General features: G+C 52.2%; 1 protein-coding gene across 1 annotated transcript in view; it reads right to left on the bottom strand.

Annotated features, from left to right (window-relative positions):
- Positions 1-7,597: 7,597 nt before the first annotated feature.
- Positions 7,598-27,866, bottom strand: part of Cuedc1 (CUE domain containing 1) — a 91,750-nt gene continuing 71,481 nt past the window's right edge. The window contains exons 2-11 of the mRNA XM_041665691.1: positions 27,146-27,809; positions 21,782-21,909; positions 17,614-17,740; positions 16,796-16,988; positions 15,718-15,801; positions 13,861-13,932; positions 12,940-13,033; positions 12,194-12,252; positions 11,053-11,123; positions 7,598-9,130 (exon numbers count right to left, since the gene is read on the bottom strand). Coding sequence (XP_041521625.1) covers positions 11,056-11,123; positions 12,194-12,252; positions 12,940-13,033; positions 13,861-13,932; positions 15,718-15,801; positions 16,796-16,988; positions 17,614-17,740; positions 21,782-21,909; positions 27,146-27,529 — 1,209 coding nt within the window. The 5' untranslated portion in view covers positions 27,530-27,809 and the 3' untranslated portion in view covers positions 7,598-9,130; positions 11,053-11,055. The remainder of the gene's footprint in view (positions 9,131-11,052; positions 11,124-12,193; positions 12,253-12,939; positions 13,034-13,860; positions 13,933-15,717; positions 15,802-16,795; positions 16,989-17,613; positions 17,741-21,781; positions 21,910-27,145; positions 27,810-27,866) is intronic.

The following is a 27,866-nucleotide window of genomic DNA, read 5'->3' on the forward strand; positions in this document are numbered from 1 at the left end:
CGTAGTGCATACAAAACCCAGGATCAAATAAGATAAAATATGATGATGCATATGTGCCATCCCAGGTCTCCAGAGGCAGAAGCAAGAGAATCCGAAGTTGAAGGACATCCTCCTCAACAAAGCAACTTGGAAGCCAAGGTAGGCTTTGTAAGTCCCTATCTTGCAGTTAGGAGGGGACAATCTCACTTGAAAGCCTTATGCACAGAGTGACTTTAAACTCAATATATAGGCCAGACTATGCTCAATCTCTCTGCAATTCTCTGGCTCGGTCTCCTCAGTAGTGGGTATTACAGGCACATACCATCATGTTGGTTGGGCTGGGCTGTAGTGTGGTTCTTTGCCTTGTATCTTTATAGATATCTGCTTTCTCCTTTCGTCTTCACATAGTCTGTGAACAAAGATATGTGTGTGGTTTTTGGTTGGTTGGTTTTGATTTTTTTGAGATGGGGTTTCTCTGTGTAACAGTCCTAGCTATCCCGGAACTCACTCTGTAGACCAGGCTGGCCTCAAACTCACAGAGATCCGCCTGCTTCTGCCTCCCAAATGCTGGGATTAAAGGCGTGCATCACCACTGCCTGGCTGATATGTGTGTTGTAATCTCAAATGAGGACACCAGTTATACTGGATTAAGATCCACACTTATGTATTCATTTCAACTCAATTGCTGCTTTAAAGACTGTCTCCTAATGCAGTCACATTCTCATGGATTTAGGGTTAGAATTTTGGCATATGAAATGAGGGAGAGGTAGTTCAGACCATAACACTAGAGAGTACGAGCTGAACACATTTGGCAGCTGGTCCATATCCACCCTCTGCCCCTCTTCACCTTGCCCTAAACTGCAGGAACCCGACTTCTATGAACTGCATCCACCAGCCCCTTGCTCTCTGCTTCCAGCTAGATTCTGGTTGATTCTGAAGTGAGAGGCATTGGCAGGGAGTAGAAGGAAGGAGAAAAGTGGAGCTGGACTTTGTCCCACTTCCTCCTCCCTCCCCTCACACTCCAAGAACATAGGTCACAGCCTGCCCTGAGCCACTCTACACAACTGTCCCTCAGACCTAGTTCAGCTTGTTGAACTGTGCTCTTGTCATTAGCCTTGGGGTCTATAAACCTATCCCAGGTGGTTTCCTTATGTTCTACCAACATCTTTGTAAATAGCACCTTTGTTTAAGAAGTACACGGGAGTTGGGAGGTGGGGACACACACCTTTAATCCCAGAATTTGGGAGCCAGAGGCAGGTGGATCTTCATGAGTTCAAGGTCAGCCTGATCTACAAAGAGAGTTCCAGAACAGCCAGGAGTGTTACACAGGGAAACCATGTCTCAAAAAAAAAAAAAAAAAAAAAAAAAAAAAAGCACACGGGATTTTGTCAGACAAAAAGAACATTGAAGATGCCAGCCATTTGGTGAAATCATGAGAACTGGTAGCATCATGTGCTGGAAATCTGAGGTCAAGGAACAAATAGGTAATTGCTTCATTTGAATAGTTTAAAACTCATGAGGGGTGCACATACCCGAAGACAACCTGTACAAGTTGTTTCTCTGCTTTCACCGTGAAGATGCCAAAGACTGAACTCAGGTGCCCCAGCTTGATGTCAAATGCCCTTACCTTCTGAACAATCTCCTTAGCTCCAGAAATTGCTTTAAATGGGAGGAAAGAAATAGTACGTATTCCATACACAGCATATGAATTATATGCCAGGAGGTGGTGGTGCACACCTTTAATCTCAGCACTCAGGAGGCAGAGGCAGGCCGATCTCCATGAGTTCTAGGTCAGCCTGGTTTACAGAATGAGTTCTAGGACAGTCAGGGCTACACAGAGAAACCCTGCCTCAAAAACAACCAAATGAGGGGGCTGGAGAGATGGCTCAGCCGTTAAGAGCATTGCCTGCTCTTCCAAAGGTCCTGAGTTCAATTCCCAGCAACCACATGGTGGCTCACAACCATCTGAAATGAGATCTGGTGCCCTCTTCTGGCCTGCAGGCATACACACAGACAGAACATTGTATACATAATAAATAAATAAATATTAAAAAAAATTCATTTCACCGAACACGCCTTTAATCCTAGCACTCGGGAGGCAGAGATTCTGTGAGTTTGAGGCCAGCCTGGTCTACAGAGCGAGTTCCAGGCCTGGCTTTTTGAGAAATGAGATCTTGTGCCCTCTTCTGGCCTGCAGGCAGACACACAGACAGAACACTGTATACCTAATAAATAAATAAATAAATATTTTTAAAAAACAACCAAATGAACAACAACAACAACAACAAATTATAGGGCTGCACAGTTGGTCTACATAGTGTGCTCCAGGCCAGCTTAGACTACATTAAAGAGACCTTGCCTTAAAGACACACACACACACACACAGAGGCGTGTGTGAACTAAATGGGTCCAGGGCAAGGAGAGTGCAAGGCAGGGAAGGGAGGATGCGCTACTTTTCTCTTCTCCAGGATATCAGGTTCTGCCTTCCTGTCTAGCTGAGCATGCGCCTCAGGACACCCATACCTTCAGCCCCCACGGTACACATGGAGTGCGTGTCCCAACCTAGACTTATCCTCCCAACTCTGTTTACTTTTCTGAGTCGATCTCACTGGGCTTCTTTCAGGGCAGGAACTGGGCCTGTCTCTGCCCACACCCAGCCTGGTACCACTGGTTCTTAGCGAGTTGTCTAGTGAACAGCATGGATGAATAATGTCAAGTTAGGACAAAGAAGGTTGTAGTGACCATGGGCCACTTGTAACTGCCTGCACACATCTGACCACACCACCTGAGTCCGACTTCCCTCTGAGGTCTTTCTAGGACACACTGTGTGGAAATATTCTCCTACCCCACCATGCATGGAGTGTGTCTTGTCCTTTCTACCTCTGGCTGTCCACTGCCTCCATGGGACTTCTTTATAATCTTCTGGGGCTTCAACTGTCTCCTGCAAAATGGAACCAACCATAAGATTCAACAGAAAGCCTTTTCTTGGAGTGGTGACGCACACACGGAATCTCAGCACACGGGAGGTGGAGGCAGGAGGATCTCAAGTTCAGGCTAGTCTGGGCTACACAGTGAGATCCTGTCTCAGGTGGGGGTGGGGTAGAAGCAGCCTTGTGAAGAGCTGGTTAGTGTGTTAGCACTGCACAGCGGTTGTGCAGCAGACAAAGATTTCTGAGGACTCCACACTTAGGAGCAGAGCGTTCCACAGTTAAATCACATCTCACAATTCACAAGACAGCATCACAAGCTGCCCGGCTTCCTCCCACTAACAGGTGGCTGCCCTGGAGGAGGCTCCAGCTCAAAGGAGAGACCAACACTTTGTGCCCATAACTGCCCTGGAGGTCTGCGTGACTTTGGCTCTTTTCCACAGCCAAGGGCACAGGAATGAGCAGCTGCCTGCTGGAGTGTTTGCTGATTAGACTCATTCTAAGGGGATTCCTGGCTCACCAGCTAACCGAGGATGAGGTATTTCAGGGCTTGTGTATCTTGGGGTAAAGCTCCTAGCGACTTTGAGAAAGGCAGGTTATGATTAGGTTGGTCTGGAGTGGGGCCCTGAGCTGCATTGCTAACAAGTCTGCAAATAGGGTAAACAGCTTTCTCAAGTTTTCAATGAAAGTTTGCATGGACGTTCTTAGTTCTAGCTTTCAGAGTTTTGCATCCAGGCCACGCTTTGAAAGAGAAAGCAGGCTCGTGCACTGTTCATGTTGAGTTTCACAACCGCTCACACTGGAGTCCGTGGACCAATCCTCTTGACATGATCTTTTTTCTTTAATCAGTGATCCTGAGAGCTGGGATCTAGTACAGTGGCAAAACATTTGCCTAGTATATGTGAGGCCCCACCCCAGCCATACAGTAAGATAAATAAACAGAATTTTTAAATAAAAAGAATAGTGATTCTTTGTTCTCTAGAAATGATACCTGTTAGGTGTGGTAGGGCATGCCTTTAGACCAAACACTTGGGAGGCTGAGGCAGGCAGATCTCTGTGAGTTTGAGGCCAGCCTGGTTTACAGAGTTCGAGGTCAGCCAGAGCTACATAGTGAGATCCTCTTTCAAACAAAATCAAACAAAAAATAATCCAGAAGTGACACCTGTAGGCAGGCTGTGCTCCACTCCCAGGCGGAGTAGGGCTTGGGTTTTGTTTATTTTGCTTTTTGTTTTTTGGTTGTTTTTTTTTTTTTTTTGAGACAGAATTTCTCTGTGAAGCCCTGGCCGTCCTAGAACTCACTCTATAGACCAGGCTGGCCTCGAACTCACAGGGATTCCCCTGCCTCTGCTGGGATTAAAAGTATGAGCCACCACATCCAGCCAGAGTAGGGGTCCTGAAGCTTATATAGATTTAGTGACTTTTTAAATATTAAGAAAAATCTTTGTTTTGCAAATTTCCCCAAATGGAGCAGTAAGAACAAACTCCTGGTGGTATATATAGCTTGAAGCCTAAGGTGCACTCTTGGTCTCCTACAAAAATGATATTTCATTTCTCTGTGGTTAGTGACTGTCACTTCTGCAGAATGACCGCCTGGTGGCAGTAGGTTTACACAGACCCTTTTCATCCACTCACAACTCCAGAAAGTTACAGTTTTCCCCTAGCTGGCCCAGACCAACCCAACACATAAATCTGTGCTGTGATAAGGGACATAGGACTCTGTGAGCTTCTCCCTCAGTAGCAGGCTGCAGACGCTAGGAGATTGTTTTTAAATCTAGATAAAGACTGTTAATGGTGTGGGTGGTGGTGGTTTACAACTTTAATCCCAGTACTCCAGAGGCAGAGGCAGGTGGATCTCTGAGTTTGAGGCCAGGCTGGTCTACAGAGTGAGTGCCAGGACAGGCTCTAAAGCTATGCAGAGAAACCCTGTCTCGAAAAACCAAATAACTAAATAACTAAAAAACGAAATAAATACAAATTTAAAGAATGTTAATGGGGGGAGTTCCGGACAGGCTGCTGGATCCCAGCTATCCCTGGGAGGTGTTGCTGAGCAGGTAGGCTCTTCCTGTTCTTCACAAGGTTGTATCCACGTGGGGAGACTGGATTTTATCACCTGTCCTCTGTAGTGATATTCTGTTTCTGTCTTAACAAATAAAGCTCGCCTGAAGATCAGAATGCAGAGCTAAGCCACAAGTGGCCAGGAGTGGTGGCTCACACCTTTAACCCCAGAATTCTGGAGGCAGAGGCACCACGAGTGGCCAGGAGTGGTGGCACACACCTTTAACCCCAGAATTCTGGAGGCAGAGGCACCACGAGTGGCCAGGGGTGGTGGCTCACACCTTTAACCCCAGAATTCTGGAGGCAGAGGCACCACGAGTGGCCAGGAGTGGTGGCTCACATCTTTAACCCCAGAATTCTGGAGGCAGAGGCACCACGAGTGGCCAGGAGTGGTGGCACACATCTTTAACCCCAGAATTCTGGAGGCAGACGCACCACGAGTGGCCAGGGGTGGTGGCTCACATCTTTAACCCCAGAATTCTGGAGGCAGAGGCACCACGAGTGGCCAGGAGTGGTGGCTCACACCTTTAACCCCAGAATTCTGGAGGCAGAGGCACCACGAGTGGCCAGGAGTGGTGGCTCACACCTTTAACCCCAGAATTCTGGAGGCAGAGGCACCACGAGTGGCCAGGGGTGGTGGCACACATCTTTAACCCCAGAATTCTGGAGGCAGAGGCACCACGAGTGGCCAGGAGTGGTGGCTCACACCTTTAACCCCAGAATTCTGGAGGCAGAGGCACCACGAGTGGCCAGGAGTGGTGGCACACATCTTTAACCCCAGAATTCTGGAGGCAGAGGCAGAGGCAGAAGGATCTCTGTTAGTTCAAGGTCATTCTGGGCTTCACAAGATTGAACCTGTCTAAAAGAGAAAAGAGGCTCCTAAGTGCTGGGATCCCATGCCTGTAATCCTAGCACTATGGAGGTGGAGAGAGGAGTATAAGGCAGAAGGAGACAGGAGCTCAGTGAAGTCTGAAGTTTGGTGGAGACAGTTGCAGTCTGAGGATGAAGCTAATCAATTCTGTGATTGATCTGTGGTAGATCACTTAATTTTTTTTTTTTTTTACCTGTAGAGTGGTTATTGGGCAAGATCAACTCCGCCCATGAAAACACCTGACTGTCAGCCTGGAGCCCCAGATCTGACTTGATAACAAACTGAACCTCCCTGGGCACTTTGAACAACTCAAAGTTGTTGATTTAATTAGTGTGGAGCACAGGAATTTTGAAAAAGCATTTGGGAAGTAGTAGCCTAACACCATGGCTCCCAAACTCTAGTGTCTATAGAAATCACAGTTGCTTGGTTACATCCTTAATTTCTGATGCAGAAGGTCTGGAATAGGGAATTTCATTTTTAAAGTTTTTTTTTTTTCAAGACAGGGTTTCTCTGTGGCTTTGGAGCCTATCCTGGAACTAGCTCTGTAGACCAGGCTGGTCTCGAACTCCCAGAGATCCGTCTGCCTCTGCCTCCCGAGTGCTGGGATTAAAGGCTTGCACCACCATCGCCCGGCCATTTTTAAAGTTTTAATTTAAAAATATGCACATATGTATATAGAGATGTCAGAAGTGAGCTTCAGATCCACTATTACAGGCAGTTGGGAGTTGCCTGGTGTAGGGGCTGGGTCTTGAACTTGGTTCCTTTCAGGGCCAGTGTGAGCTTAGCCACTCTGTGAGAACAAGCATTTCTGTTAAGCTCGCAGCCCTCTACAGCTTCCCTTCAGTAAGGCACAGCTCTAAGATATTGCTGAATAACTGGCCTGAGGCTGGAAGAGAATCTTAGTTTCCTTAGTACAGCATGTCAGTGTCTCAGGGATGCCACCATACCAAACTACCTGTATCTGCTCCGTCAAGACAGGACCCTGATGGAAGGGCATGGGGGGACTGTTGTTTTTTACCCTAGTGTGAAAAAGTGAAATTGAGGGAAAGAGGAACACCCTTGGCAGGATGAACCTGAGATCAGAACAAGAAAAAGGAGCTATTAAATTCCAGAAGGAAGCCTTTGGCTCCACACAAGGTAGAATTTTGAACCTTAAGAATTGCCTGCTCTGAAGACAGCAGGTATCATTTCCTCTTTCAGAAGCCAGAGTCCTGTCCCTGCCTGTGTAGAGGTGAAAGGGAGTCCCGCTGAGTTGGGGGCACAGGAAGTTGAGATACTTCTAGAGGAAGACGGTCGTAGTCCCTCTCAGGTGGGAGATGCAAGCCTCTAGGGTGTACATCTTGGAACCTCCAGTCGGTCGGACGTTGTCGTTAATCCAGAAGCTTTTAATGCAGGGAGGCACGGTGTGACGCTTTTGCAACAGGCCGGGTTTCTCAACGCTGTTCTGTTGCCTATCAGCAAGCGGTTTTTTGTGTGGCAAAGAGGAAGAAAGGAGCAGCGCTAGGCAAGGCCGGCAGGTCGCACAGGCAGCAGATGTCATCTCCTGAGGCGGTGTGCAGGAAGTCTGAGTCCTATGGACCCTAGAAACAACCCTGAGGATTAACCGGGAGGGGGATGGGGGAAGTGGAGGTTGGTAGCGTGTGTGGGGGCCGTGAAGGCAGGTGGCCCAAGGATTTGGCACTTCTCCAGAGGCCAAAACCTATCCCCTGAGGAGGGAAAAGGAGGGAGGGTCCAGCCCACATCGCCGGCCACATCAGAGCACCAAGAGAACACCAAGTCTTTATTACCGGAATTCCTATGAAACGGCTCCAAGGAAAAAAAAAACCACACACAAGAGGGAAAAAATAACAAAGTGACACACACACAGACCTGCAGCTTTCTCTTCGTGCGCGCCTGGCGCTGGAGCAGGGAAGGCCCAGACGCGTCTGGAGCACAGTCTAGCCGCCCGGGGCTCATGGTGGGCGGGAAGGCGTCCTTCTCTTCAGGGGTCACAGGACTGGCTCTGTGCCAGAGCGGTCTCCCACCCCCACCCCGTCCTGCCTACTTTCCAAACTTGGTCACTCTGTGTGCACCGCTCTCCCGAGCCCGGGGAAGCTCGACCAGTAGCAGGCTCCATTTCCTACCAGTCCCTAGCAGCCCCCGACACCCAAGCATCGGATCCCATTCTCAACCAGGTCCCCGCGCCTCCCCGGACTTCCCAACTTTCTCTAAAGGTCAGCGAGTTCCCAGATCATAGAACGAGTGGTACACAATTGCGACCACCACCCCCTTAGCAGTGGTTGGTGCCGGCTGAGAGTTCCTAGAATCACCAGTGTTCTTCGGGTCAGCTCTGGTTCTCCACCCGAGGCACCCAGCTAGTTCCTGTCCTAGGCGCTTCCCCACCCCCACCCCTGCCCCAGGCTGGTAGCCTCTGCAACGTGCGCTTCAGCCTAAACACACCTTCTCAGTCGGGGTCACCCTCCCTCCAGCACCTCCCTGCCTTACAAAACAGCAGGACCAGTCCAGCCCCTGAGGAGCCCCACTGTGATGTAAATCAAGAACCAGCTTTGGTCTTCAGCCAAACGAAAGACCAAGCTTAGAGAGAGTCCTCCAGCTCCGGGGTCACCCTCCCCATCCCTGCTGGGTCAAGAGGAGGCTGCTGGAGGTGACAGCCAGCCCTTAATAAGAAGCAGCCCTGTAAGCTAGACCCCGGCAAGGCCACAGCGTCCAGAGTTCTGTGCAGGTCCGGGCCAAGAGTCAGCAGTTCCATCCAAGGCTGAGATGTCGGAGACCTTTAGAAAGAAAGGCGGGGGTGGGGTGGGGGATGGGATAGGGGACAGATCAGACCCGTTGTGGCACGCCAGGAGTGATGGGAAAAAGAAGCAGGAAAGCCCTCTTTTCAGGTCCAAGGGGCCTCCGGATCGGTCATTTTGCCAGTTCCTTAACTGCAACCTTGACGCTTCCTGGGACCTTTCTTTCTTTCCCTTTTTTCTTCTTCTTCTTCTTCTTCTTTTTTTTTTTTAATGTGAGGGGGTGGTTCCTGAATTTCTGCTCATCCTCGACAGAGGAGCCAGACTACAAACCAGGTTGTGGCTAGCTGCTGTCTCTAAGGCTCCAGGTCCCTCCTCCAATCACAAGCAACTCTGAAAGTCCTAAGTCCCTTGGAAAGTGGCAGTGTCTGGGCTGGACTGTGGCCGAAGAAGCCTGGGCGCTGGTACGCAAGCACCATCTGTCTCGGCTGCAGCTGGAGGGCACTGCTGTTTCCCCTGGTTTCCTCCACCCGGTCAGAGCATCTCTGGCAAGGTGACGCTGCTGGCACCTGGGGAGTAGGGAAAACGGGTGACGTTTTCATTAAAGGAGCTCTCTGGTCTTTCCCTGCCACTGGTTCCTGGAGAATATGAGGCACCTCCTCCTTTCTCCAGCGATTCTAGATCATGCTGGAACTCTGCTTAGGATCACACCCATTGCTTAACGGCAGATCTCGTTAGTGGGGTGCGTGTGTGTGTGTGCGTGTGTGTGTGCGCGCACAGCTACACTAAGGAAGAAGACCTAACGGGGCAGAAAGGTAATCCCAGGCTAGAATTTGGTGGGCCTCACCAGGCTGAGTTCCTAAGAGTTTTGCTCAGAAGACCCATGAGAAAAGCACAGGAGAAGTGGGACCACAGTGATGTGCAGTGACGGGCTTAGCTGGTGGGACAAGGAAGACTGTGATGGGAAAAGCTAGAAGGCGAAGGCGGGAGAAGGCAGGGAGGCGAGAATGGCTTGCAGTGAAAGACCACGGGATGCAGCAGGGACCCAGCAGAGCTGCTGGTAGAGCAGTTACTGTGAAGAGGACAGTTGTGCGTTTAGAACAGGAAGGGGGAAGACTGAAAAGGGTTAGGGGCAGAGCAATGAACAGGCAGAGGGAGAGGTACGAGTGACAGCCTCCTAGGAGGGAGGAAAAAGAACCAGGACTCTTGGGGTCACAGGCAAGCCAGGAAGAGTTTCAGCCCAAACCTGGGCAGAGCATGTGGAAGGGAGCACCGGAATGCACCACAGGCCCTGGACCTGGACAGTGACCTCCTCGGTTAGGTCCCTTTCGGGGGGGGGGGGCTGCCACTCTTCCTTAGATGCAGGATCTCGGGTTTTACAGTGGGGAGCTGAGAGGGAAAATGCTGAAGATGCGAAAATGATGAGAAAGTTCTGAGTTGGAATGGCTTTGAGAAGAGCACCTTTCTCCTGGGGACCAGTGGGATGCAAGAAGGGGTGGGAGTGGGGGTGTTTCCTTAGCTCCTCTTCCTTGGCTATCCCAGAAAAGTAGGAAGCTGGGGTGCAGGTGTGTGGGTGAGGAAAGCCCAGGAAAACATGGAGAGAGCTGAAGAGAGGATGCCGAGAAGAGAAGGAAGAATGTGGTGCCTGCATCTGCTGCCCCTGCCCTCTGTGGCCTTGGCTTGGCTCACTGCCGGAACTATCATAAGAGGGGCTTCTGTTCCTCCATGGACATGGACATGGGGCCAGACCTGACAAAGGACAGCTCAGGAAAGCCTAGAAGATGCTGAGCACTGAGCCCAGGACAGCAGCCGGGCAAACAAAGTAGGTGGGTGGGCGGACAGCTCTTCATTGGGGAGTGGAGCACCTGCAGAGGGACAGGCATGCCTCCTTTCTGCAGGAGATGCTCGCATTTTCTGTGTATGTCCCCCACTCCAGGAGAGTACATCGGGAGACAGGAGGAAAGGCAGGCCACCCTGAGGCTCCAGATAGAAGCAGCCATTCCAGGGGCTATTTCCAGACCCCTGACCATCAAACCTGAGCAGGGCACTGAACACAGGACTGCATGTGCATGCTTCTTACACCATCCTCTTAATATTCACTATGGGTCCCAGAACGCCCTCTCAACAGGGCTGCAAACTATTCAAGGTCAAAGCTGATTTGGTTTTCCTGTTCAGGGCATCTGTGATGATGATGATGATGATGATGATGATGATGATGATGATGATGATGATTCAGGCAGGTGTGATTATTGTTTGTCAAATTAATAAATAAGCAAGTTTTTAAAAACACAAAAGTCAAGTGTGATACAGCAAGTCCGTACTCCTGGCATTGGGAAGTGGAGACAGAAGGATCTGAAGTTCAAAGTCAGCCTCATCTACACAGCCAATGCATTCAAGGGTAGCGGGGTTACAAAAAAATATGTATGGATCCTTGGGAAGACACATGGTGGGTTCGCCAAGCTGCCCCTGAGAGCTGTGCCCCAAGCCTTACCTCTTACTGTCCTTCTCTTAGGGCCTCTTCCACCTTAGGTACCTCCTGCCGCCTTCCCCGGAAGTCTTCATCTGAAAGGCAAAGGGAAGCTGCCTCATCTTCCACCCTGCAGAACCTCACCTGGGCCTGTCCCCAGACTGTTCCTTTGCGTGGATCCTGATGCTCAGGTAGCAGTATGTGGGTGTGGTGAGAGAAGCAAAAGGTGCTGTCTTGACTCTACCACTGAACTCAGCCTGAGGCCTTGGACAGGTCTTACCCTGCTTGGGTCTCAGTTTTCTCATCTATCAAATGGGATAGGGACAATGGACTCAGTTTTCCCATCTATCAAATGGGATAGGGACGATGGACCATTCAGATGACTTTCTAGTCCTTGTATCTGGTGTCTCCTGACCCTCCTTTTTTTTTTCTTCTAGACAGGATTTCCCTATGTAGCTGTGGTTATCCTGGAACTCACTCTATAGATTAGGCTGGCCTCAAACTCAGAGATTCACCTGCCTCTGCCTCCCGAGTGCTGGGATTAAAGGCATGTGCTATCGCCTGATAGAGCGTGGTGATGGGAGTTCATCCATGGGTGGCCTAGCGAGATCTTTTGACCCCTGTGGCCTTTGGGAGGGACTGAGTAAAAGGTTCAAGGCCCTCAGACTAAAGCTTTCTTCCTTTCTTTCTTTTTCTTTTCTTTTCTTTTTTTACACAGAGATAGAGTTTCTCTGTGTAGCCCTGGCTGTCCTCGAACACACTCTGTAGACCAGGTAGGCACTGAATTGTCCGAGATCTGCCTGTTTCTGCCTCTTGAGTGCAGAGACTAAAGGTGTGAGCCATCACCACCTGGCTAGACTGGAATTTTCTAACTTGTGGTTGTCCATGTATGAGGCTTGTCTCTTTGTGCCCCATTCCCTAAAGAACACTCCCTAGGAACAGCGCCTGGCTCGCTGGGCATCCCTTCAGAGACTACGGGTAGAGAGGGGCATTGTGTGCACCACACAGCAAAGGTTCACATTTCTGTGGGTTACCTGCCTGCCAACCCTTAACATGTCTCCCAGACTGAGTGTCCCCTTGCTGGACATTAAACACTAAGGACCTCCTCTCAAAGGGTCACCCACCACAAGTAAGCCAGAGCTGAAGGCTCCCCGCCCTGCCTCACCATAAGCATGGCCTTCCACGTCATCCAGGAGGTTGGCTGTCGATGCAGCAGCTCCCAGCCTGCCAGCCCGTTCAGGAAAACTCCCCCAGAGAGGAACGGGAATTGTCACAGCTCGTCTAGTTTGCCTGTGCTGTCCTGCCAGCCCACCAGCCTCAAGAGGCTTCTACCATCCCTCTGTCCCCAAACTGCATAACACTGCCCCTTTCAGGTCCCACTCCTGGGATCCACCAAGCACCCAGCCAGACCCTAATCTCCTTAGTCTTCCCCCATCTCTAGGGACAGAGAGTGACATTCTCCCCGCTCCCCTTTGGTTACTCAGCTTTCACTGTCTTGGGCCCCATTGTTGGCTAAGCATGGATGGGAGCTTGGATCAAGACAGGGAAACACCTTTTCACTTGAAGAACCAAAAGTGAGAAAGCAGGCTTCTAGAGACAGGGCTGCCGGGCACCTGGGAACCAGTTCAACTAGCAAAATGAGGGAAAGGTTTGCTGCTTTCAAGGGGAGGGCTACTGTTTTCCCCCAAAATGCAGATGGCTCAAGGTCAAAATCAAAGAAGTCACAGGAATCATCGGAAGGACAGTGTCCAGGGAGCTGATGACGGGGTGTCTGGTTTGCAAAATGAGGAAGGGAAGCTACAAAGCCAGATCGCACTCCCCAGGAAGGTCCAGTTTCAGGGGGTCCAGCCGGGACCTCCATCACCATTCCTAGCAGTCACCACCCCATCCCGGAGCCAAGCAGAAGGATACGACTGAAGCTTCGGCAAGTGTCTCCTCTTTGACTTCCTCATTTTGGTCTTCTCAGAGAAAGCTCGCGCGAGTTCAAACAGCTTCCTACGCGTGGCTGGGGCAGAGAGACTTGTGAGCCCTTCATGCTCCAGACAGCCAGAGCGTCAGATGGCTTCCCGCCAGGTTTGGGGGCAGCCAGGGCAGCACCAGGCCCCTTGGGTGGGGACTGGGAAGAGGAAAGTGACAGGAACTGCAGACACCGTGCCACCTAAGGAGCAAGTGTGCCATCCCAGGTCGGCCTCCAGGGGCAGCACAGGCCACCACTAGCCAAGTACACAGCCTGCTTCCAGTCCAAGATCCGGGTATTCCTTCCGGAGAGGCGAGAGCCACAGATCTTGGCTTTCTTTCCCGCCGGCTGCCAAGGCCTTCCCGCCCCTCCCCAGCCACCTCCACAGTTGGTCCTAGGATTTCCATGACTCATCGGAAATTTTTCCCTGAAATAAAACCTTGAAAGTATCCCAGCCTCATTCCTACTGGTTATGGGTCTGTGAGATCGGAAAGGGGATTATGACGAGAAGCAGACGGTGGGAAGAGGTCTCCTGTACCCCCAAATGTCTCCTATTCCCACAGAAAGCAGACTCGATCAGGCTCCTATCTCAGCCAAGCCCTTACACCACAGAGAACGTGAACACTGACACACATTATTTTGCAGCAGACAGCTGGCTCAAGAGGATTTAAACTTAATTTGTCCCCAGACTCAGCTGCAGAATAAAGTAAGGCAGGAAGGCTGAGGGAGTTAGCCTGTGATTAAAATGTCACCCAAGTTCACCAAAAGTCAATAGCATTAAAAATCCTCAGGGGTGGGGGCCCCTTGCCTCTCATGAGGCCACAGGGCCTGCCTCAAGAGAGTTGGGACAGGGAGGGGACTGGAGCAGGACTCACATTTTCCCATGTGTTTCAACTTGTCCCTGAATAAGGCATCTTCTGACACAGTGGGGTTGGTGTCACTGGTTCCTGGAAGGAGGAGACACCTGCTGAGGGACCAGGCCCATTGGGTCTCTGAGGTCCCACTAAGAGAGAAAGAGAATGAGCAGCTGCCATGGCCCCGGGAAAACAGATGAGTTGGTGCCCCTCCATGGTTGTTTAGGTCTGTCCTTTCACTACAGGGCAGGCTTCTTCCCTAGCCCCTGGAGTTTAAAGCAAGTTGCAAGAGTACTTCCTTCTTGCAAGATGCATTTTCCTCTTCTGAGCCAATGGGGGCAGTCTTAACTGCTGCGAGTGTGGGAAGGCAGCTGGCAGAAGGTTTCGACTTCTGTGAACAATCCCATACTCTCAAAGTCATGGTGGTAGTTTGAAAGGAGCTGGGTGGGGAAGATACACATCACGGAAATCTCTAGGGATTGCACACCAGGCTTCTGCACCCAGAGCAGGGCAGAACACAGTGTTAAGCACTTGCCAGCCCATCTGTGCTGTGCTGGCCCTCTGTGCATCCTAACTCCGGTGGGAGGGAAGCAGAAAGGACACGGAGCCAAGAATTCCGGGGAGATCTCGGCCTCCTTCTAGGTTCAGCTCCTCCGTTATTCCCTCCCAGATGTTGAACAGGAACAGAGCAGGGCTCAGCCAAGGGTCAGAACCCAGTGAAGCTCCTGAAGGGAGCGTCTAACTCTCTCCTCACTGTGTGAGTCTCTCTGCCATTCATCTGCTGCCCACCACCCTGTAACTTGGCTCATCCTGAGTCACCTTGGCTGCTAGGTCCCCTTTGAGTCACCCTGATGTGACTCAGCAGCCCCAGTGTCCTTCATTAATTTGGGATCAAGGACAAGAAGCTCTGTAAAACTCCCAGACGAACATCTGGTGGGGCCTAAGCTCCTGGCCTCTCGCTTATGAACCAGTTCTATGGGATTGTCTCTCTCTGAGCTGGGATTAGCAGGGCGCCTTACCCTTCTGCTCCTGCCTTCCCGGCTCAGCTCTAGGATGGAGGTTCTGCTCCCAGAAAAACGGCTGAGCCTTTTTGTATATGTACATGGGGAGAGGGCAGTAACCAGTCAGGGATCCAGAGTCCAGGGGCCAGGTACGAAAGCAGGGCCTCTGTTCCCACTCCCAACCTCAGCTCAGCTAGAGTCTGTGCATCAAGCCGTATTGACACTCGCCCTGGAGGAAGCCATGGGGTAGTCTGAAGCCATGAGTTCGGGGTGGGGGGCAGTTATATTAGGGACTGCAAACCGGGCTCCTCTGGCCTTCCTGAGGCAGTTCGTGCTGAACCATCTAGAATTCAATGCTCAGAATTTCTTTTCCTCACCTATGGCACGGCAGGGGTCTGAGCAGGCAGTCCTCAGTCACTTAAGTGAATGAATGAGCCCTTCCCAGACTAATGTCACCCTCTTCCTCTCCACACACTAGATACGGTCAACACAGGTGTCTTGCCTTTGCTGGTTTGCTATTAGGCAGTAAGCCTTATTGGGCCAAACCTCATCAGACTCCAAGGCCTCCCTATTCTCAGTTGCTATTAAGGGACATTACATGATTCAGAGTGTCCTCTGGTAGCTCAAGATCCGGAAATAGTTGGAAAGTCGGCCAGCCTGTGGTGACCGACAGCTCCCAGGACAGAAGGACCTAGGGACACTTACTGAAGGGGATATCTCACCTCACAGGAGGCCTCCCATCTGGTCTGTTGAGGGGCCTCAGATCCCACCCTTGGTCTGTTTCTTCATCCTACCCCTAAACTCTCAAAACTGAAGGTAAAGTTGGGGTGTGGGCCCACTGAGCCCACCAGGTTCTCTCTCAGGAAAGCAAGCTTACCTGGGACAGAGGAGGGAAGGGCGAAGTCATTTCCGACAGCCACATTGCTGGATCTGGATGTCCGGGATTCATGCTTCAATCGATCTGCAAAAGGATATGGTTTCTATCAGGGAAGTGAGCTCCAGGGTACCCAGGGGCACACTGGAGGCTGCTGGAGGCTGAGTCCCCGAAACACACATAAATCACACACACACACACACACACACACACACACACACACACACACACACTATGTAAGCACAGTGTCTTTCAGCTCCTGAAGAACTTGTGATAATAGAAACAACTGCCTAACAAGCATCTGCGATGTTGGGATGTGAGAACTAGCAGCTTCCCGAGAGTCCAAACCTATTTTATTCTATTGCTTTAGGGTTTCGAGATGGAGCCCAGGCTCTCTTGGAACTCCCGGTTCTCCTGCCTCAGCCTCCTTAACGCTGGGGTTGCAGATGTGCAGCTGTGTGCCCAGCCGAGTCTCGTTTGTGCCACCTGTGTGTCTGCTCTCTTCAGCCCAACACCCTGGCGGGAAAATTTGCTCCATCCTTCCCAAACATTTCAGACTCCCTCCTTCCCTCCGCCCCCTCCTTCTGTGATCTTTACAGGACTGCTTCTGCAGCCCTGTCTCCAAACTCTACCTCAGAATAAAAGACAGCCAGGTTGGGGACCAGGGTAACCCACCCATAGATCATGCAAATACTCTGCTCTCACCTCTTCCATTCAGGAAGTCTCCCATCCTGGCACCCACGGAGCCAGTCACCCTGTTCGCAGGGCTCAAGACATGGTACCTCCGTCTGTGGCTAGAGGTTGGTGGGAATGCAAGGCAGCATTCCTTCCTGGCATCCAAGCCAAGGCTAATGCAAGGCAGAGGAGAAGGCCCCGGTGGGCACACCCTTCTTCCTCTGAGTTTCCAGGTGTTCCCAAACCCCCATGGCTGAACCCTGGGGCTGCTGCATGGCCCAGAAAGGGCTGCACTTATGCAGGTCAGAAAGCACCTGGCATGGTGGCCTTCAGCACAACCCTCTCCGGAGGCCTGAGGCCACTGCCCACATCACTCTCTTCTTTGGTGGTGAAGCTTGATGCCTACCTCTCTCCAGTGCGAGGAGAAAGTCTCGGTTGCGCTGCAGTTCCTTCATGAACTCCTCATTCTGCAGGAAGAGGGCAATCCTCTCGTCCTCCAGGTACTGCTTCCAGCGGCTGTCCTGGTCGCAGACACCGGGTCCTGGCACTGGAGGTAGGCCTCCCTCTCCACCCATAGGCTTGGAAGCCCCAGGGTGACCCTGAGGAAGAGCGAGCATACAGATCACCTGCTTAAATCCATGCACACCTGTAGACACATGTGTGCTTTCCCAGACTCCTCCAGCCCCACCCTGGAGTCCCCTCCTCCCAATAGGATCCAGTTATTGGTTCAAACTCACTGGAACAACTCAGAACTGTCTCCGCAGGAAAAAAAAAAGCAGGGAGGACATGAAAAGGACTCCCCCCACAATCCAGGGTCACCTCGTTCCCTCTTCTGGAACCCAAATCATCTTGAGAAGCAATATGCGAAGAGTTCAACCACTGTCCGCAGACTCCCAGTCCCATACTGCTCCCTTCATCGGCTGCATGTCTCCTCCAGCAGGGGCACCTGGACCCCACCATTGGCTACCCCATTTTTCTCCCTCCAGCTTGAAGCTTCCTCAGGCTGCCACCTTCCCTGGGCCACCTAACCCTAACCCTAACCATCGGGCCAGATGAGAAGCAAGGCCATGGGTTCATTTCTCTTCCCTTAGAAACTTGATTCAACAAAAGCGGCTCAGCCAGGGCTTGGAAACCAGGAAGCAAATCCGGCTGACATTGAGTGTGTAGCGCAGATGAGACACTCGACAGGCAGGCAGGCATGGAGATCTGAGGGCGACCGGTTACCTGAATGCTGTCCATCTGTTGGGGCAGGATTCGGAGAAAGTCATCAGGAAGGTTGCCCAGCAGGGGTGGGTTCCAGTTCCTGTAGCGACTCTGACTTGCAGGTTGTCCAGAGCCTAGGACATCAATCCTGGGGGGTAGAAGGTGAGGAGAGCAAGGAGCTGTCAGGCCTTGAGCCACAGCTCTGTGAGCCTGTCAGGGGTTCTCAGGTAGTCGGAGGTCTTACTCAGAGCATCCTGCGCCCACGCTGCGTTCAGGACAAAGGTATAGGCCTTGTATTCTGCTGGGTGAGGGAAATGGCATACCAAGAAGGAAGGCGGCCAGGCCAGGAGCAGTGGGGACCTCTTTGTCTCCTGCTCTGCTTTCCTTATCTCCTCAGCCTTGGCCTTGGGCTGCTTCCCTGTCACTCGGTGCCTCTGGTGCAAATATCAGTGTTGTGGATTTAGATACAACTTTATGAATATACCGACAGACTGGGGTGGGGGCCATATGTTTCTGTGCCTGTGTCCCTAACAGCTGGCACAATGCTGGACTATTAAGTAGCAGATACTCCTCCCACTCTACCCAACAGCAGACGAATAGCTTGCCAACAGCCCATCCTGTCTTTGGTTTGTTGGGGAAGGGAGCTCCCAAGATTCCTGGACAAATGAGCAGATCTGAGTTCCCATTCTGGCTTAACTACAGTCAGCAAAGGGTGGGGGACATTGGGAAAACCCCAATTCAGGCCCCTGGTGCTTCATTACCAAATCTAGACCTTGCTGACCTCCTTCCAAGGTACTGGGTGCTCCCCTACCCCCCATGAGCTGCAGCGTGGACTGCTGGGAGGCCAGGGTTACATTCTTGTTTCCAAGGGGTCTATGGGACCTCTTCTTATGCAAGGTGTGCCTGTGTCAGGAGAGGAACAGGGCTTGGCTTCTCTGACCCCCGGGCTCCATCTCTAAGCCCAGGACTGAAGGAAGCCTGGAGCTGGGCCAGGAGTTCCACAGCTCCTCAGCAGCCTGCTGCGTGGCAACCGCAGGACACGTGTCCTGCTGAATCAGGGAAATGACACACGGAGAAGGCAGGCGGCTGGGGGTGGTGGGGGCCATGCTGGGCTCAGCCTGGCTTTGATCTGGCCTCCAGCTTCAGGAATCCCTCCACCCCCTCACTGGAGGGGAGCCTTTCCGTCTGCTGCTAACTTGTGGAAATAACTTCCTTTCCTTTTCTATTTTGGGCTGGTGGCCCGGTGGGTATGAGGGGAGGGCGGGGGCAGGAGCAGACGGATAACCAGCTGCTAAGTGCTAGGGGGAGCTCAGCTCGCTGCTTGAAGACATACAGGGATCCCCAGAGAGGCGCCCGCAGGGGAACCCAGGACGCTCATTCCTAGGCCAGGTTTCCTCTGCAATGCTCTGCCACTTAAGGCCCTGTCCCAAGTTCTGTTTTCCTCCCAGGGCCCATCTGTCATTCTCACAGACACCACTTCCAGCCACAATGGGAGAAGGCTTATCCAGGCTTCCTTAGGGGTGAAGTGGACACCCCAACTCAGTCACACCTGGAAGCTACTCAAGATGGCTGCAGAGGGAGTTCAAAGCCTGACCAAGACCCTCTAGCCATTGTTTCTGGGATGCCCACGGGGTAGGGGCTTACACAGGGAGACCTCTTCTCCTGGGGTTTCCCCGGCTTCTGGGAAAGGGTCCTGGAGAAAGAACCCTACTCAGCCTTGCCCAAGTGCTGGGATGAAGTCACCTTCAGCAGCAGGCGGATGGCCCGCCTCGGCAGCCCAGCCACTCTATTGTGGTTGGAAAGGAATGTCAGAAATGAACTTTGAGGCAAAACTTCCGAGGCTGCAATTTCAACACACAAGCAGCAGGCGGCCTGTGTGGAGGGGTCTCTCCTGGACTTCGGAGACTCAGGCAGATGAAGCCAAGGACTCAGTAGGGAAGGGGGAAGGAGACAGAGGCCAAGAAGATCTTCAGAGACTGAGCCTCTGGAGCCCCAAAACTAGAACTTCAAACATAGGTTGGGGGTGGGAGGGTCCACACCACAGCATGTTGGACCTGGCTGGGAAGGATTTCATAAATAGGCTTTTCCAAAAGAGTTTGTTCGTTCGTTTGTTTGTTTGGTGTGTGTGTGTGTGTGTGTGTGTGTGTATTTAAGGCCATGTCTTAGATAGCAGATTTCTGGGCTCCCATGTGGTTCCCCTAAATTCTGATCTACAGGGGAGGGGCCCAGAAGACAAGCAACACACCACACACAGAGACAGACACACACACACACACATGTATGTGGTTGAAGGGATCTAGGTCCTTGGGACTCAATGCTATGGCTTGGGTCTGCCATGTCCCCACAGGCTTGTATGTTTGAACACCTGGTCTCCAGCTGGTGGCACAGCTTTGGGAAGTTATGGACTCACCAGGTGGGATCTGGATGTGGAAGCAGGTCACTCGGGGCAGGCTTGGAAGGTTCCACCTGCCTCTGGCTCCGGGCCAGTCCTTTCTGCTTCCTGATGCATGGTGATGTGAAGACCCACGCCCCTGCCCTCTTGCTGACAGGACTGCTCTCTGCACCCTCCCTGCCATCCTGGGATAAAACCCCTCTCAAACCACGAGCAGAAGTAAATCTTTCCTCTCTCAGCTCCTCTCCTTCAAGCATTTTGTCACAGCAACACAAAGGAAACACTGGAAACAGCAACAAAACAGAAGCCACAGGAAAGTCACTGACCCCTGAGCTCAGTACGCTTCCACAGGTGTGGCCTCCAGGTCAGTCTCACCCAGGCACCTAACTCACACCTCCTAGCCTGCATCCCCTGTACCAAGGTGATAGGTCCCTGCTGTGTCCTGTCCCTCACCAGATGGATGACCTCTGTCCTGCCCAGCTAACCTTCCAGCCTCTCAGCTCCCTAAGCTATAGCCTGATTCCTCAGCAGGGAGCTGATGGCATAGTATAAAGAGCCTTGAGGTCACACCCCAGCTCTGAGCCTTGGATCAGCATCTTCATCTATGAAACGGGTGACGGCAGTGTTCACCACATAAGTCGCCAGGTAAAGAGCCACGGCAGCCTCTGGCCTTTGAAGGGTATGTGGCAAATGGCAGCTGTTCTTACTGGTTTCCAAGTTCCCCACTACCACTGTTCTGGGGTTCCTAAGATGCCTAGAATCGAGGGGATCATTACAGCAAGTCCCTATTATATCATCCCCTCCCGCCCAGTCTGTCATTCTAAGAAACAGCAGCTTCCAGGACAAAGTGACCACACCTAGGCTCTAGCAGCCACCAAACCCAGGGCCCAGAAAAGCAAGCACCTCACATACAGTGGACACTGCTGGCAGCTAGCTTCATTGTAAGCTTCTAAATCACAAGAGTCTAGAAGCTGAGACAGTCTCTGGGGACCTTGCAGTCCATTCTCCTGTCTCCAGTCAGGAAACCAGCCCAGAAAAAGATGCATCTTCACATCGCTTTAAAACCTCTCAGCATCACGAGCCCAGGGGTGACTGATGGCTTCTGGGGGTGCTGGGCTGGGAGGGATTCTGGGGTTCATCTTGCCTCAGCAAGAGACAGCACAATGATTAATTTCTAATGTGTCCATGGGCCGGGGAAGGGAAGGGACTGTATGATATTTCATGAGCTCATCTCCCTACCCTGCCTCTCCCTTGATTACACATTCCGAGAAGCTGGAAGCTGAACCATAGTTAATTAACTGTGTCCGCTAGGCATAGGCTGCTATGCCAACTTTTTACATGGGATCCAAACTTGGGTCCCTGTGTTTACTCTGCAGGTACTTGACAGACAGACAGACAGACAGACAGACAGCCATCTCCCTAGCCTTCCACTTGACTTTTAGGAGGGTTTCCTCACCGAACCTGGAACCTACTGATTGGTTAAACCAGCTGGCTACTGAAATCCAGGGATCTGCCTATCCCTGCTGCTCTAGCTTTGGTGTTCCAGATGTGTGCTGCTGTGCCCTGCTTTTATGTGTAGAGGGCTAGGAATTCAATCCCAGGCCTCTATGCTTAGAGCTATTTCTCGAGCCCCTCATTGCTGAAGTTTTGAAAGTTCTCCTTGGTGTCTGGATAAAATGTACCTTGCCATGGTAGAAGTCTGCTGTGGGGGAAGCCACTTTCCCACGGTGTTTAATACAACCCCAACCCCTGTCTCCATCTCTGCGTGCTGTGCTCTGAGGTCAAATGGATTCTCACCGGGGAGGTGGAGTTGGAGGAGCCATCGGGTAAGGTCTGTCGAACACATGCATGTGGTAAGCCGGTGGTGAGTACACAGGCGGAGGCTCTTCCTCAGAGCTATCCGGCTCCAGAGTCCTTTCCAAGATCTGAACCAGAGACAACAGAGAGATACATAGTAATAATTATTGACGATGATATTAATAACCTATCCTTGAAGCTCAGTGACATTCAGATGAGACCGGGTACGGGTGAGTTTTGTGCATTGATGCCAGAAGTTGTTTCTTCGCAATCCCAGCCTCAGGTACTACTAACACTAACGTGTGGCTCCCACGGCCCCTCAGTTATACTCGGGAAAGAAGACAACACGCAGCCTCAAAGGAAGGTTTATGGCAGCGGCACCTACCCAGGCAGTGCTCAAGAGCAGCAAAATGAACACAGGGTGGAAGAAAGAGACAGTGAGGGTGGGGAGCTGGGGAAGGTGGGCCTGTGGGAGAGGTTTATCGCGCTTGGTGCCCAGCGCGTGTGCTGCAACACCTCCCCGGGCTGCACGCTTGAGACCAGTGTCCTCTGGACAGCTGTGCTATTATCTGATGATGACATCATTCATATCTCCTCCTGTGTACTTCCGCATCTGTCATCTGAACCCTACCAGTCTAGCAAGTGAAATCCCATTTTACGGAGGAGAAAATTCAGGCCCGAGTGTGTCTTAGTCTTATTTGTTTTGTGGTTGCCTGAGATTGAACCCGGAGCCTCATACACATGAGGTAATTGCTCCACCACTGAGCCACAGCCCAACTCTTTTTACCTTGAATTTATTTCTTTTTTTCTTCCTTCCTTCGTTTCTTTCTTTCTTTTTTGTTTTTTTTGGGGGGGGTGTTTTTTGCTGTTTTTGTTTTTTGGTTTTTTTTTTTTTTTTGAGACAGGGTTTCTCTGTAGTTTTGGAGTCTGTCCTGGACCTCTGTAGACCAGGCTGTCCTTGTACTTACAGAGATCTCCCTGCCTCTGCCTCCCAAGTGCTAGGATTAAGCCACCACTACCTGGCTTTTACCTTGGATTTTGAAATAGGGGCTCACTATGTTGCCCTTGCTGGCCTCCAACCTGTTTCCTTACTTCTGGGGAGGTGTGAACAAGAGAGGATGCCAACGACAGGCCAAAGAAGTGATCCTGCCCAAGTCTAGGAGTTACTGAGAGGGAGCGGCACTTCCCCCAACAGCTGTATCACCTTCATAGAGTCCCTGATTCAGCAAACCTCTTCTGGACTCCAGCGTCTCTAACCAGCTGCAACTGGAGCAGAAAAGCAGACAGCTGGTGCAGGAGGGCGTGGCTAAGAGCTTAGGTGCCGGTTTGCTAATGACCCTCCCTGCCTTCTGTGAGGGGACAGGCCCAAGCTTGCTGCTGTGAGCTGCTCTAAGACGGTAATGGCACCACGTCACCACAGAGAGGACAGCAGCCCTCAACACTTCTGACCCTCCTGCCCCAGCCTGCTGAGGGGCTCAGATTACAGGCCCTGTGCGGCTAAGTCTGGTTAAGTAAAATGACAAAATCACTTGCCGGCTTTAGATAGGAATCTACAACATGGACGGGGTCTCCACAGTCGCGACCTCCTCTCAGGCAGTCTGCACACCCAGCCTAGTTTTCCCACTGCCCCTCTATACCCTTCTCTTTACCCAGGAGGCAGGAAGCAGGGCAGAGAAAGGTCCACGGTAGGGCATGGCTGAGTTCCTAATATCCGGTTGATATGAATCTGCCCCCAGAGGCATCTGGGCAGAGCTCTGTCTCCCGGCCACACACCGTGCCCCACCCTGGCCTCACAGCTCTGTTCCCACTTTCTCAGAGACCAAAGAACCTGAAAGGGGCTCAGGAGGCCCTAACTGACTCAGCCCCTGACTCCTCCAGCCCCATCTGAACTCTGAGTTTGTAGAAGCTGTGTCTCTCTCTGCTTCTGTCCATCTGAGCCCTAGGCCAGCTGTGCCCAGCACAGGGAGGCTGGCAGGGATGCCCTGGTAGAGAGCGTGCACTTGTCCTGGTAGTGACTGCACACAGCACTCAGAGCTCTGCATGCCAGCCTGACCCTAGGAGGCACCCGCCCTGGAATGCGGGCTCTTTCCTGTGAGGCGGAAAGTATTTAAACAGATGCTTCTGCAGAAAAAAAGAAGAATGAGGCCGCCTGGCTGGCCAGGCCACCATGCTGCTCACCCCACATTCCATCAGGAAGGAGAGAGACGCCAGGGAAAGGGAATGGTACGAAGAATGGGTCCTGGTCCCTGGTGACTGGCTACCTGTTGCCTAGTACAGAAGGTGCCAGCCAAGATCCCAGGGTGCCCAGAGGACTGGTTGCCTCTCTCAGCCACACATCCCCGTTTCCCACAGTTCTTGGCTCTGAGGGACAGGGTCCAGGCTAAACTTGGTCTGATGGGAGGGAGAGGAGAGTTCTGTGGGTTTCCTCTGAACTGTGCCATGCGCCCAGACTCAAGGATGGCAGGGATGTGGGCAGACCCTGTGTGCTAGAGTGCAGCTTCCTGGAGCAGCAAACCTAGCCTCAAGAGAGGATTGTGTCAACAGTGGGGAGAAGGCAGGTGGTGGGGAGGTCAGCTCCAGAGAAGATCTGTAGTCCCAGAGAGGGAACCCCAGCATCCTCCTGCCCCTGCTCATCTTCCCAACCACAAGGAGCTTGTTCTGGCTCTAGAGGTGTTGGAGGATCTGTGGCCTCCTGGCCTAACGCACTGTGGGTGATGGATGCCTGCCAGGTGTTCCGGAGGCTAGTAGGGAGGCAGGGTCTGAGCCATTTATCTGACAGGAGCTGTTTCTCTGTGACAAGGATACCCCCTGGGCCAGCCCACCATCCATCAGCCTCTAGAGAGGGGGGCTTTTTCCAGTCAGCAGTTATTGTCATTCTGACTGCGGCTCATAAATTTTCTGCAGCACTTTACGCTGGCTCAGGAGCTGCCTGCTGATGGGCCCAGGCAGGGCTCCAAAGGTGGGGGCTGGGAGAGAGCCAAGGAGAGCCGAGAAGGGGTTCTACTGGGACAACAGACTGCTTGGGAACAGAAGTGCAGCACGGGACGGATGCCTGGGACTGAAGAAGCCTTGCAGAGGCTTGCGATGCCACGGGCACTGTGGGCAAGGCAGGAAACGCCCCGCCTGCCAGACCTCCAGCACCAACAGGACCATAGAGAGTCAAAGCATGCAGGAGGGAACTTCCAGCTCACACTGAAAGAATGCACCTACACGTGCACCATGCACACCTCCTTTCAACGAAAAGGGTCTGGATTTTCCAGTGCTCTCCCCGTTGACCGATGCAGACAGGTCAAAGGGGTGTAGGACAGAGGAAAAGGTGACAGAAAGCTGTGCAAGGACAGCATCAATAGGGCTGGGGAGGTGGCTCGGTCAGTAAAGGGCTTGCCACACAAGCTTGGGGACTTGGGTTCAATATACAGCACCTGTGTTAGAAGCTGGACTGGGGTTCACACTAGTAAAGCCAGTGCAGGGGATGCGGAGTAAAACAGTAATTCTCCCTGCAGCTTCCCAGTCGGCCAGTCTTGCCTAATTAGAGAGAGACTCTGCCCCCTAAAACCAAGGGAGCTGGCTTCTGAGGATTAACATCCAAATCAATCTCTGGCTTATATGTACGTTCGTGTGCGCATACACACACACACACACACACACACACACACACACACTCATGTATATACATACATACTCTCTCACACACACACAACATCTCATTGCAAAACTTCCCCTTGTACCTGCTATCCGCCTGGGGAGAGCATACCACACTGACACAAATCATTGTTACCCCTACAGCTTCTCCTCCATGGAGCGAGAATCCTAGAAACATTCACTAAAGAGGGAAGAGGGAAGTAGGAGGAGCAAGAAGGCCAGGTCCTGAAGTCGAATCTGGTCCAGAGTTCTTATGGAAACAAAGGTGCCGGTTCTCATCAAGTTTGAGAAACAGAAAAGATGTATTTCTGAAGCAGCTGAGATACCCGGCACAGTATGGACTGTGGGAACAGTGGGATTCAGCTGGGCCTGGTGGAGCACGCTTGCCATTCTGGCTACTGGAGATGTGGAGGCAAGAGAATGGGGAGTTCACGGTCTGCCTAGACTCCAGAGCAAGCACAAAACTCACCTGGATTGCACAGAGAGAGCTTATGTAAAAAGAAGGCTGAGGAGTGGCTGGGAGACAGAGGGCTTGCAAGGCATGTATGAGGTAGGTCCTGGGTTCAACCCTCAGGATGGGAAAGAACAGAGTGGAGCGTGTTCCCATCTTCTGGTTCTTGTTTCATCCATGGCTCTTGTACTACTGCATGCCTCACCCTTTGCCCTGAGAACTTCATGTCCTTTTAGGCTAGGGGTTAGCTGGACACTGAACTCCTGAATGAGGCCATAGAAAACCGGCTATCCCCAAGGGTGGGGTGGGCCTTGATTCACCGTGGTTGGATGTGCCCTCCACCCTGGGAACGGCTCCCTCCTTATGAGGATGTGAGGACGAGCTGACGAAGGCCGGCCTCACTCTGCAAGCACCCCCAGCTCCCTGTCTGTAGTGGTGCTCCCCAACTCTTCTGAGTGGAGGGTGTGGCCAGCCTTACTGATCACTCGCCCTCTCTCTGGTCCTGGAGCCAGGACATCTTTTCCCTGATCTTCCTCTGCTCCTGCTTCTCTCATTCTGGTCCAACTCCTGTCTCCAATCCACACTAGCCTGGGAGCTCCAAAAACATTGTCTGATTTGGCTGGCTAAGGTGATACTCTGCCATTCAAGAGCCTTTCTTGAAAAATATACACCAGAGACTTCAGGCTTGGAACTGAGGGGTCAGGTGTTGGAGTGGAACCTACATACCTACATTTTCCTTTTCTTTTTTCTTTTTGTTTGTTTTATGAGACAGAATTTCTCTGTGTAGCTTTGACTGTCCCGGAACTTACTCTGTAGACCAGGCTGGCCTCAAACTCTCAGAGATCTGCGTGCCTCTGCCTCTGGGATTAAAGGCATGTGCCACTACCACCCAGCTTTGTTTTTTTGTTTTTTGATACAGGGTGTCTCTGTATCTTCGGGGCCTGTCCTGGAACTAGCTCTTGTAGACCAGGTTGGCCTTGAACTCACAGGGATCTTTACCTACATTTTAAACAAGCACCTTCCTTAGTTCGGGGGTCTTGTCCTATCCCTTAGCATACCAATGGGTGGGTACTTACTTGCTGGGTGTTTGTTAAACTACTGCACGGTTGCTACCCATATTTTAGGTCACTGCCTGATCAAAAGTCTCAAGAGAGATAATTGCTGGTTAGAAGCCAGCTGCCCTACCACCCCCTCCGGGGAGGGGGTTAACCCAGAGCCGCTAAGAGAGACTGAACCACTATTGGTGGTGAATAGTCTAACCGTGCCTCTACCTCTGGTGGGATGCTGTCCTCCGAGTCCGAGCTGTCCTCATAGGTGCTGGCACCACCCGCCTCCAGGTTCATCTGCAACAGCTGGTCGATGGTGGCGTCCACGGCGCCGCTGTTGGCACGCAGCACGCACTCAATGATGTCGTAGTCCATGTTGGGGAACATCGTCTTGAAGTCGTCCATGGCCTGGTTGAACTCGAGGCGGCGCACCTGGCGGGCCGGCCTGCTGTTGTTGAGCTCTTGGGGAGCTGCGCTGCCATCCCCGGCCCCAGCTCCGGCCCCGGCCCCGACCCCGGTCCCGGTCCCAGTCCCGCGAGCCCCGGCGGCCCCGCCACCGCCGCCGCCGCTGCCGCTGCCGCTGCTACTCCTGCGGAACAGGCTGGTCATCTTGTGGAGCCGCTGTGGGAGAATGTTTCTGACAAGCTAAGAAACCGTAGGCGGCGGGTCCCTCTGTCAGCCACTTGCTTGCTCCACAGGCTCAGAAGACTTACTCCTGTGCTTCCTGCGTCCACAAGGACGCCTGTCGGGAATGCACGGTCCAGGCTAGGGGACAGGGGCCGGAGTGGTGGCGGCATGCGGACCTTGGTCAGGCTATGGCTGTACCGCAGATCATCCACATCCTCAAGTCATCCTGCCACAGGGGCTGCAACTGCGCTGATGGCGTCACCTGAAAAGAGGGACAGAGTCAGAAGTAGAAGCAAACATACTTGAAGTCTTTGGTGGT

The sequence above is a fragment of the Microtus oregoni genome, unplaced genomic scaffold (assembly GCF_018167655.1).
Source record: "Microtus oregoni isolate MIOR12 unplaced genomic scaffold, Mior012 000015F_ref0000493, whole genome shotgun sequence".
NCBI classification, from domain to species: Eukaryota; Metazoa; Chordata; class Mammalia; order Rodentia; family Cricetidae; genus Microtus; species Microtus oregoni.